Source organism: Nomascus leucogenys, chromosome 20 (genome assembly GCF_006542625.1).
Source record: "Nomascus leucogenys isolate Asia chromosome 20, Asia_NLE_v1, whole genome shotgun sequence".
Lineage (NCBI taxonomy): Eukaryota > Metazoa > Chordata > Mammalia > Primates > Hylobatidae > Nomascus > Nomascus leucogenys.
In genome coordinates, this window is record NC_044400.1 from 44,622,568 (window position 1) to 44,635,076 (window position 12,509).

The following is a 12,509-nucleotide window of genomic DNA, read 5'->3' on the forward strand; positions in this document are numbered from 1 at the left end:
AAAAGGATATCTATTATCACCAATTACTGGATAGCTTAGCAATACAATATGACATAAAAAAATGAGAACATAAAAAAAGACAAAGTAATCTTTTTTTGTAGATGATGATGATTAACATAGAAAATTCAAGAGAAATGATAAACAATGTATTAGAACTAATACAAGAGTCCAGCAAAGTTGCTGGGTTCATGATTAGCATAAAGAAATCAGTGGTATTCTTGTATATGAGCAACACTAATTAGAAAAGTATAGTCTATAAATTCAATTTTCATCAAAATCCCAAGGCATTTTAGAGTTTACAAGCTTAGTCTAAAATGTATATGAAAGAATAAAGAGCCAAAAATAGCTAAGATAATTTTGAGAAAGGAAATTTGCTCTTCTCAATAGCAAGACTTAATATAAAAATATAGTAATTAAAATAGTGCCATAATAGTGTAGAGATATACGAATATATTAATGAAATGGAATAAATTCCCAGAAACAGACTCTTAGATATATGCAAATCAGTATCCCACAGGAGTGATATTACAAATCAACAGGGAAAGGATGGTTTTTAAATAAGGAGTTCTGGGAAAATCGACTATCCAAAGAGGAAAAACATTAGATCCCTACATCACTTGATAAAGATCCAAATGTCACATTCAAAACTTTAAGAATTTTAAGAGTATGTAGCAGGATACCTTTATGCAAGCAATTGGTAAAAGATTGGGATCTAGAATATTTACACAACCCCTATAAAGCTGTATGAATAATAAAGCCATTTGGTTGGGTGTGGTGGCTCCCAACATTTTGAGAGGATGAGGCAGGTGGATCACCTGAGGTCAGGAGTTGGAGACCAGCCTGGCCAACATGATGAAATGCTCTCTCTACTAAAAATACAAAAAATTATCTGGCGTGGTGGTGCATGCCTGTAATCCCAGATACTGGGGAGGTTGAGGCAGGAGAATTGCTTGAACCCCAGAGGCGGAGGTTCAGTAAGCTGAGATGGCACCACTGCACTCCAGCCTGGGTGACAGAGCAAGACCCTGTCTCAAATTAATAATAATAAGAAGAAGAAGAGGAAGAAAGCAATTCAATAGGAAAATTGGCAAACGAAATGAACAGGTAATTAACAGAAGTGGAAATTGGTCCATTTGTGTGTCCAGAAGTCCAACAGAGATATGAAAATATGCCCAGTTCAGCCTCACCATTAATCAGGAGAACATAAATTCAAGCAATGCCTTCCATCAGAGAGGCAAAAAAATTAAGAAACCAGAGATACCAAGTTTTGAGTATGATGTGGGGAAACAGGATCTTCTATGCTTTGTTGAACTATTTGGAGCAATCACTTTGGAAAGCAATTTGTCAATATTTAGTAGGGCTGAAGGTACTCATAACAAAACAAAACTTACGAATAAATGTGAAAACATAAAAAGGCAATGAAGTCGATAGCCCCTGTATATCCACCTTGATAGGGATCCCCTTCCTCCTGCACCAAATCCTGAATTTTGTTTGTGTTATTCTTTTGTTTTGATTTGCTCTTTTATTGTTATATCAGGTAGTCCCAGAGACTATAATGCTTAGTTTTCTATTGTCTTTGAGCTTCATAGCAATGATGTTGTACTGTATGTAATTATGGGTGCCATGCTATTTTAACCTTATGTTTTCTGAGATTCACCTAAATTTATGTGTATACTCTTCAGTTCACTTATTTTTCACTACTAAAATAGAATACCCTAATATCCAAACTGTGTTGTGAAGGACTTTCTTGAATGCGTCTCCCAGGGCACGTGGGTGAGAGTTTTCTTGAGCTTCTCTAGAGTTTAGGTTAAGGTATTTATGTTCTAGAAGTGAAATTGCTATGTCAAGGGGTATGAGCTTCATCAGCTTCACTAGATAATATAGAATTGTCTACCAGTATACATTCTTTTTTCTTTTTTTTCTTCTACTTTAAGTCAGGGGAACATGTGCAGGATGTGCAGGTTTGTTACACAGGTAAATGTGTGCCATGGTGGTTTGCTGCACAGATCATCCCTTCACCTAGGCATTAAGCCCAGCATCTGTAAGCTATTCTTCCTACTCTCCCTCTCCCTACAGGCCCCAGTATGTGTTGTTCTCCTCCCTGTGTCTATGTGTTCTCATTGTTCAGCTTCCACTTATAAGTGAGAACATGCGGTGTTTGGTTTTCTGTTCCTGGGTTAGTTTGCTGAGGATAGTAGCTTCCAGCTTCATCCATGCCCCTGCAAAGGACATGATCTCATTCCTTTTTATGGCTGCATAGTATTCCATGGTGTGTATGTACCACATTTTCTTTATCCAGTCTATCACTGATGGGCATTTGGGTTGATTCCATGTCTTCGCTATTGTAAAAAGTGCTGCAGTGAACATATGTGTGCTTGTATCTTTATAATAGAATAATTAATATCCCTTTGGGTATATACCCAGTAACGGGATTGCTGGGTCAAATGGTATTTCGGCATCTAGATCTTTGAGGAATTGCCACACTGTCTTCCACAATGATTGAACTAGTTTACACTCCCACCAATAGTGTAAAACGTTCCTTTTTCTCTGCAACCTTGGCATCATTTGTTTTTGACTTTTTAATAATCACCATTCTGACTGGCATGATATAGTGTCTCATTGTTTTACCAATATACATTCTTATCAGTAGTGTGTGAGTTCCTATCCTCAGTTAGTGAGGAGTTCCACATCCTCACTAACATTTGGTCTTATCAAAGCTTTAAATTTCTATCAGCTTGGCTTGTATAAAATGGTATCTTATAACGGCTTAAACTTATATTTCCTCCCTAAAAATATGGAATATATTTGTGTGTTTTGCTATTCATGTTTTCTATGAAATGCCCATCATGTCATTTGTTTTCTATTGATCTGTTTGTATTTTTCTTATTGATATTCTGGAGTTATTTATATATTTTGGATACTAATTGATTTGTGTGCAACAAATCTTGGGTTGTAGCTTTTTAAAAACTTTCTTTTCACCATATGGAAGTTCTTAATTCTTAATAAAGTTAAATAATTTTCTGTTTTTGGGGAGATAGGAGTCTTGTCTTACTGTTTTTGTTTGTTTTGTAGAGACAGGGGCTTCCTTTATTGTCCAGGCTGGTCTCCAACTCCTGGGCTCAAGTGATGCTCCTGCTTCATGCCTCCCAAAGTGCTGGGATTATAGGTGTGAGCCAATGGGGCCAGCCATCAATCTTACTGTTGTTTTAATTTGCATTTCTATATCCCTAGTATGATTGAAAATTTTTTGGTATTTATTGGCCATTATATTTCTCTGTGAGTCTATGTACATTTTCTATTGATTAGTAAAAGGCTTTCATAGTTTATGGCTATTGGCTCTTCGTTATATTATTTGTTGGAAATATTTTCCCCAGCTTTTCATTATTCTTAAACTTTGCCTTCAATTCTCTTTATTGAGTATGTATTTAAACATATTTAAGCCTTTTATTTTCCTGCACTTAACACGTTACTCTACCTGAATTAATTTTATTGTAAACAGATGATGTTAATCAACTATCCCTCCTCTGGTCATTGTGACACTATTATTATACACTAAAGTTTTTATGTTTATTTGGATTTGTATATCATATTCATTGCTGCGACAGTTACAATTAGTTTATCAATTCTTGCCCAAGATACGTACTTTATTATCTTTACAGTAAATTTTACTGTTGGGCAAGGCAAATTCCAGTAAATTTTACTGTTGGGCAAGGCAAATTCCTTTGATTATTCCTTTTTTTCTTTTTAACACATCTCAGAAAAGGCATTCTCCAAGTCTAATCAATGATTCCATGTCTCCCAGAATGTTATCATATCAACAAGATGAAGTTTCTCGATTTTCAAGGTATTAGACAATCACAGATTTTCACGGATTCAGGAGGAAGTGTTCAATACTCCAGGATCACAGGTTGGGATAGTCACTAATTCCATAGCAAAGGAACATGCGTGTAGTGCTTGAGAAAATGTTGGATAGATGCTCCCTATAGCTCTGTAGAGTCATCCTCAGCTAGCCAAGGTGTTTTCTAAGATCATAGGGCCTGCTGTAATAATTCTCTATCTACCTGGTGAATAATAAAGAACACAAGCTATCACAGACAATGCCATTTTTCCTGCCAAAAACTGAAAACACTTTCATTCATGGGTCAATGGATCTATTTGAGTGAAATAATATTGTGATATGGGAACCAACGTGGGGTGCCATCAGAATCCTTTCCCCATCGGGATGGTTAGAAAGAGACCCTCCCTTTGTTCAGGCCTGGGCTGTTGAGTTTGAGTTTGAGGTTTGGCTATGAAGCAAAAGTTGAGTGGGACAATGTGTTATCTATCAGGCAGCACTAGTTTTTCCTTGACTCTGGAAATCAGACTTTGGGAGGGAACAGGAGGTTTTGGAGATGGTATGTGTTAGGGAGAGGTCAGTGTGCTCTGGTCAGGGGTGTGGTTGGCACAGAGAGACTCCTCAGCCTCTACTGCGGCAACCACCAAGGTGCCCAAAGCCTTGCCACAGAGGAAAGCTCCACTTTTCTTTCCAGAGTTAAAAAATCAAATCACAAGAGGAAAAAAACAAAAATATTGCTGTGGTTCAGATATTTGTCCCCTCCAAACCTTATGTTAAAATTTGTTCCTCAGTGTTGTAGGTGGGGCCTAACGGGAGATGTTTAGGTCATGGGGGTGGATCCCTCATGAATAGATTAAAGCTCCCACTCAAGGGTGAGTGAGTTCTCGCTCTATCAGTTTCAATAAGAGCTGGTTGTTAAGAGACAGCCTAGCATCCCCACTCCCACCCGCTCTTCTTGCTTCCTCTCTCACCATGTGATCTCTGCATGTGCCAGCTCCCCTTCACCTTCTGCTATGATTGGAAGCCACCTGCAGCCCTCATCAGATGCAGATGCCCAATCTTGAACTTTTACAGACAGCAGAATCATTAGCCAATACTTTATTTATAAATTACCCAGTCTCAGGCATTCTTAGAGCAACACAAAAGGGACTAAGACAAATAGTAAGTCCATTTGAGTATTTGTTTAACATATGCAAATTTACTATAAAAAGATGATTAATGGCTCTATTGGCGTCTCTCTCTGTGTGACCCAAGACACTCTGAAAAGAAAATATTTTGCGTGGCCATTTCTTGATATATCTTTCAAATAAAATGATCCACAGCAGAGCAAATCAGTAGCAGTTGATAGAAAAGCAAAGAGGAGACTGAGCTATAGGTTGGAAACTAGTGGCCTCAGAACAAAATTGGACTTGCACATATATTTTGCTGAACCCCGCAATTTTGGATAGTGCTGTGTTGTCAACATTTAAAAACTGGAGATTTCACATAAAACAACTGATGAAGCCAAGTAGCTGCCTCTTTCTTTGGACAGAACTGTTTTTTCCAGTTTGCCATACTCCACACTGCTCTCTATTGTCCTCTTCTGGTTCTCATTTACAATGCCTGACTGGTCATTTGGTTTGTAACCCCTCTAGTCATTTGAGTTGTAACCACTACCTTACATAATGCCAAAGAATGGGGAAAGGAGCCTTGATTTGGACTCTAAAAGGAGTCCTTAGATCTTGAAGAAAGTCCATGGAAAGAAAGCTAATTCAACAACCTTGAGGCAAGGTTGTTTTTGAATAAAGATATTTTTCACAGACCTCATATTAGAGTAACAGTCTTTGTTTTGAAATGCATCCTAGTTCAATGGGCCTTCATTTAAATAACAATGAAAATATTAAGTTCACCTGATAGTTACTAAAACTCTCTTATGAGAAGAATCCACTTTTCCATGCAAACAGCAGCAACTACTAACCGTCCACCAAACTTTGCAAAAAGAAGACAATGCGTGGTGGCAATTAGAATATCACATCTTGGCCGGGCGCGGTGGCTCATGCCTGTAATCCCAACACTTTGGGAGTCTGAGGCAGGTGGATCACCTGAGGTCAGGAGTTCGAGATCAGCCTGGCCAACATGATGAAACCTCATTTCTCCTAAAAATACAAAACATTAGCTGGGCATGGTGGCGGCCGGCTGTAATCCCAGCTACTCGGGAGGCTGAGGCAGGAGAATCACTTGAACCTGGGAGGCGGAGGTTGCTGTGAGCCGAGATCATGCCACTGCACTCCAGCCTGGGCAACAAGAGCAAAACCTCGTCAAAAAAAAAAAAAAAAAAAAAAAAAAAAAAAAAAAAAAGAGTATCACGTGTTAAAACAATTGAAAATTTCAGAGGATTTGCTTAGTGTTGCCACCACCTTCAAATTTGGAACAGAGTGCAAGGCAGAATACATGTGTACTTCAGAGAGCCAACAGTGTCAGCAGGATGCTACTGATTCACAGCAGATTCCCTGGCTCCACACCTGAGGAAAAGGCCCTTAGTAAACACACCTTACATATATAATAAGTGGGGAACATTGGGCCAGTGCTGGGGAAAGTGGCAGAATACAGGGACTTCAAAAAGTTTGCCTTGGCTGGGTGCGGTGGCTCATGCCTGTAATCCCAGCACTTTGAGAGATGGACGCGGGCGGATTGCTCGAGCCCAGGAGTTCAAGACCAGCCTGGGCAACATGGAGAAACCTGTCTCTAGTGAAAATACAAAAAACTAGCTACGTGTGGTGGCACATGCCTGTAATCCCAGCTACTTGGGAAGCTGAAGTGGGAGAATCACCTGAGCCCTGGAGGTCGAGGCTGTAGTGAGCTGAGATTGCACCACTGCACTCCATTCTGGGCAACAGAGTGAGACCCTGTCTCAAAAAAAAAAAAAAAAAAAAAAAAGAAAGAAAGAAAGAAAGAAAAAAAAAAGAAGTTTGCCTTGTTTTTGTCTAGCCAGTGCTGCAAGCTGACCATCATTTGGTTGTTTCAGACAAGTTTCACTGGCATTTGCATGGCCTCTGCTGGTTATCGTGTGTCTCATCTCCAGGAGCTTAAACCCTTCTACAGAAGGCAATTCCTCAGTGACCCCTAAACCAGCCAGTAAGTTTGGTTTGCCTTCAATAGTTGGCCTCAACTATGCATCAATAGGTACATGCAAACATCAAGCACTGCCATCATCTGTCTATGTAACCCTGGACCAAAAGCTACAAGAGAAAGCTTGAGTCCCTTCCCCACGTAAGAAAACCAACTGCCACCCCTCCAAAAATAATTAATGGAATACAAAGTTGATTTGAGTATTTTATTTATAAATGTACATTTACTATAAAAGCTGTTGCATTTTAGACAACTTGTTGTTTTTATTTTTTACTGTTTCTCAGAGGCATTTTAGAATAAATACTTTAAATGAAAGTTAGTATAACCGATATAGAACACTGGCCCACCCAGAGCAGTAACATCTTTTGGACGGACTCACATATGAGGTGGATCATTTCAGTTTGTTAAATCTTACACTGTGTATAGATAACTATAATATGTATTGCATTAATCACACTACATAGAAAGGAAACGTCACGGAAGTTCGCTAGTGAAAAACAAAAAGTTACCCATTATTTTTATTAAAGAGTAGGGACTAGCTTTTGGAGTATGAGAAAAAAAATCAGATATACTTCCTCAGGAACAATAAATCACTCACTTGCCTCATCTGTTTTTTAAACAAACACATTTACATTATAGCTCAATGGAGCAGAGCATTTTTTTTTTCCTGGGATCTCAAAGATTATTTGAAAAGAAATAGATCATACTCATTATGCTGCATTGGAAAAAACAAGATCTAGTCTGCCTAAGCTGCCATGTAACAGACTCCAAATGAAATATAAATCAAATATAAATAGAAACGGTTGGCAATTAGAATTTAGAAAATGTTGGAGATTATTCTGTGCTGGTGACTAGTGTTCATTATGGGAAAGCACATTTTGCAGTTGGAGAATGGGGCTTTATTTTTCTTGACTCGATTCTAGCTTCAATACATGTACAATGAGCCTCACTAAGAAATATGTATAAATGGGTTTGTGAAACCAGAAGGGAATGTGCAATATTCATGTAATCCTTACATAACGGATGGCGTTGCACATGTAAAAAGTATTCTATAAAAATCGGTTATGAATGACCATATTATACATGTTTGTGCATTACTGGTGGTACTCTGCTAATATCATGCAAAGTGTAAACATCCACATTATCAAAATATTTAATAAAACATGCAGGTGGATAATCAAAATATTGGACTTGATCTGTACATTTTCAAAACAATTTTTCTTTTTAATTTTTTCTTTTTTTCTTTTTTTATTTTTATTTTTTCCTGTAAAACAGCAAACACCTCCATGAGAAGTCTTGGAAACTTGGAAGTGACTTCATCTCTCTTCAATGTACTGCATCCATAATTTGTCACCATGTGCAACAGCTTTGCATTTTCTAAGGCACAATTTTTAATGAAATGATGTGTAGATTTCAATCTAATAACAGCTCATCCAAATGACAAATATGGTCGAAATCCCTCCAGTGGCTGAGGAAATTTCTGCACCTATATGGAACCCACATGCAAAGAACCCATCTAGCATGTAATAAATAATCGCTAGCCATACTCAGTAAGACACAGAAAAATTATTGCTTACATAACAGAAAAACATCTACTTGACCCCCTTTTATGACTACATCAATCTATTAGGAGTATATCCATAGTCTACATTCACAAAATGTCATCTTGACTTATTTGCCATGGATTTAAGGCAGAATAAATAGTCCCCTTTTCCCCAGTCTTAAAAACAAAAAACAAAAAGCCAGCCTGGAGATCTACATTGTGATGCTTTTTAATAACTTGACTCCTTTCTTGGCCAGCTGAAACTCGTCGCACAGGGCAGAAAATAAACCAGCTCTCCACAAGAGTTCCACTCTAAACTTCTCCATGGGCAAGGTCCGGAGTTCTTGATAGCAAAATAAGTGATGGAGAATGGAGGAGAGTAGGTATTCATTGAAGTGGGCAGGGCATAATCTGTGCTGTAGGTTCTTGCTGATCACAGACCAGGGGCTGACCACATCATATACCACGTGGATTCTATTAAGATGGACTTAACGCTTTTCTTTGGACACCTGTGCTTCAGGCCCTTAAGGAGAACTTGCCAGCAAGGGTGAGCAGTGCTCACACCTAATGATGAACTTATCTCGGTGCCTCATCTTCCATATGCCTCATGTTAAGTCTCTTATTGAAGACTCCTAATCTAGTGCCTCGAGAGAAGCAGGCAACAGAGGCCTGATGTCTGACATTGACTCTTTGGAAGATTAAACTTCCTCACAGATTTTGATAATGACTTTGGAAATGATGACTGAAATATTTCCCTCTGCTTTCTTCCTACCTTTGGGCAACGTCCCGGAGTGTAAGTCTAGCTGATATTGCAAGGTTTTGCTTTATTTGATGAACCAGCCTATATTAATGACATAACTTCCAAGGTACACAGAATCTAATACTAACGGTGCAATAATTTATTGGTATAATTTCTACCTCCAAAGGTAAGTAACACAAATGTTTCGGAATTACATTATATATTATCAAACTAGTGTCTGCATTAAAAACAAATTATAGCTCAGAGATAGAGCTTGCGGTGATGTTTAGTTTCTGAAATGCATTAAATTTATCCTTCAGTCTTAGAAGACCGTGTGTCTCAAATTGGCATGTCTTGCACTTTCTGCAGCTCAATTCTGTAAACATAAAATGTTTAATTCCTAGAAATTCTAAAACAAAACAGGTTTATTGCATCATTTAGCTAATTCCCAAAGAAGAGAATAACACATTTTAAACCATAAGCCTGTTTGACCATGCTAAAACCTTTTTTGAGCTATTCAGGATCATTACAACCCCATATCTTTTGTGTATACTGTGCAAATGCAAAAAAAAAAAAAAACCCAAAACAATAAACAGGAAAAACACAAACACTGTGCTACGAAAGAACAGATACCACCTTTCAGAAGAGCCTTTCAGAAATTAGGTAAATGCTGAGAAGCCCCTGAGCTTGGGATTTTGTTAAGCAGTTGCCAGGGGACACTCTCAATAAAGAAATGCTGAGTGATCCAGAAGCTTGAAAACCATGTCACAATGTTGTAGGCTGCCCGGCACCTGTGATTAAAACAAACAACAACAAACAAGAGTGGTTAGGCAACATTTCTCGCTTCAGACATTTTAAAACCTCCCTAATGAGCAACTGCCTTTACCAAAGTCTTCTCTTCCTGGGGACTGGAAACTTCTCCCATCCTGCTACTTGAAGTGTGGCCCCAGGACAAGCAGTATTGGCATCACCTGGAGTCTGTTTGAAGCCCGGGCTCTTGAGCCGCATTCCAGACCCACTTAACATGATGCCCAGGTGATTCACATGCACTGTGAAGTTTGATCAAATGCTCTGGATTGCCCCTAAACCAAAGCATCTCCATCAAGTTTTCTACCTTGTCCTCTGGGGCAAATAGGCAAGAAAATAATCTCTTTTCTCTCAGTTTCCTTAGGTTTTGATTTCTCTAAGAATAAGTACATTGTAATATGAGGAATTTGACATATGATCTAGAAATAAGATTGCTAGATTCGGCAAGTATAAATACACAACACACAGTACAATCTAATTTCAGATAAACAACACAGAATTTTTCAGTATAAGCATATCCCATATGATATCTGGGACATACTTATGTTAAATCCAGAGCCCGCAATATTTGGGACATACACAGACTTAAAAAATGTATTGTTTCTGTGAAATTCAACTTTAACTTGGTTTAAAAAAATGCCACTAGGTATCTTATATTTTATCTGGCAATCCTATCTAGAAAGGATTGTTTGGGTTCCATATTTTCTGCTGAAACCTTCACAGGATTTCTCCTTTTTAGGCACTACAGTTGTGATGAGGCAACTGCAACATTTGAAAAGACCCCAGGGAGTTTGCATTAAATGCATTTCACAAGAGTGAATGATGGAACAGAACACCATGTACAAAGACAGTCACCCAACACCCAAGCACAAATGGCACAAGTTAAACATGTGACGGCTTGATGCATGACAGGTAATTTGTTTTGCACTTCCATTCCCATTTACATACAAACTTAAAAACTGTTTACATTGCTTTTAGGAATTGCATTTTAATATGCTGGTATGCTATTTTTCCCTTCAAGAGAAAAATTTCATTTAAATGTGACTAGTTACTTGGAGAAAATAGGATTATATATTCAGGTTTTATTATTCCACAAAATGAAATTATTTTGTTTCACTTAGAATGCCTATGATGTAAACCACCCTTCACATCTATCCATCTCCACTCTTCTCAATTTAAATCAAATTTTAAAAAAGAAATAAAAATGGTTTTTAGCCATTTTTTTTCCCATTCTGACTCTTTTATTGCATCTTGGATATATTTGACCAATGCAAGCATATTTATACTTCTCGACCCAAATTATAATCCCCTCTACCTATTCATTCCTAAGGTATATTTATTCCTTAGGACATCAGCAAAGAATTAAACAGTATTCTCAGATGTGCTGGTCATTCTCTCTGTCACGTGTTAACTTAATTGAAATTAGCCTAAAGATACTAACGTTATCTGGAAAAATGAACATGGGAGAAGAGTTAGGAAAATTTTGGAAAAAATAATTGGAAAGAAGGTGACCATTATTACCCAATATTAAAACATATTATGAAGCTACAATAATTAAAAACATTCAGTAATGGAGAATAAATAGGTTAATAAAACATAATAAAATATCCAGAAATAGACCTAAATATATATGGGAACTTAGTTTATGAGAAAGCTGGCATTTCAAATTAGTAAGAAAAAGAGGGATTATTCATTCAGTGATATTCATACAAGTGGGTAACTGGAAAAAAAAATCAGGCTAGATATCTACCTCATTTTTTACCCCCAAATACAATCCTGATTATGACATATTTACATGTGAAGGAGAAAAAAAAAACAATTCTAGAAGAAATCTCAGCTAAATTTATTTATACACTTTAAATGAGAGTTTTCCTAAGAAACCTATAATCCAAAAAAGAAACATATATTTCTCTTATGTGTATTAAATATATATATATTTAATTACATGAAATGAAAATCTTTTGTATGAAAATAAATCACAGAGTGGGAAAACTAATAACCACAATATGCGGCAAATATAACAAAGGGCAAATTTCTTTAATTTGCAAAGAACTCATACAAATCAGGTGCCAAATAGAAGAATGGGCAAAGGCTAGGGAAGCACTTTACAGAAAAGGAAATATAAATAGTGAGTAAACATATGAAAAGATGTTCAAACTCATAATTATGGAAATACAGATCAAAGCAATGAGGATTTTTTCCCCCACCAAGCAGAGTGGAAATTTTTAATGTTTGATGATATCCAGAGCTGATACAGGCTTGGAGGAAATAAAGGGGGTCTCTCATACATCTTGCAGGGAGAGTGCACTTTTCTGAATGATAATTAAGCAAGATGTCTGAAAATTTAAAAAGCACACGCCTTTTAAGACAACTGTGCTACTGCTCAGAATCTATCCTATGGAGATGCTCTGAAATATTCATCAAGATATATGCACAAGGATGTTCATTTAAAAGTAATATTAAAAAATGGGAAACCA

At 37.3% G+C, this 12,509-nt stretch overlaps 1 protein-coding gene across 10 annotated transcripts in view; it reads right to left on the reverse strand.

The window, feature by feature from the left end:
* Positions 1-7,134: 7,134 nt before the first annotated feature.
* LIMCH1 (LIM and calponin homology domains 1) overlaps positions 7,135-12,509 on the reverse strand; it is a 338,444-nt gene continuing 333,069 nt past the window's right edge. For 8 of the 10 annotated variants that reach the window (XM_030801287.1, XM_030801286.1, XM_003258628.2 and 5 more), the window contains one exon: positions 8,159-10,016. In XM_030801287.1, the coding sequence (XP_030657147.1) occupies positions 9,991-10,016 (26 nt within the window). In that variant the 3' untranslated portion in view covers positions 8,159-9,990. Of the gene's footprint in view, positions 10,017-12,509 lie in introns of all 10 variants that reach the window. The other 2 variants (XM_030801291.1, XM_003258624.3) reach the window with 1 other exon arrangement.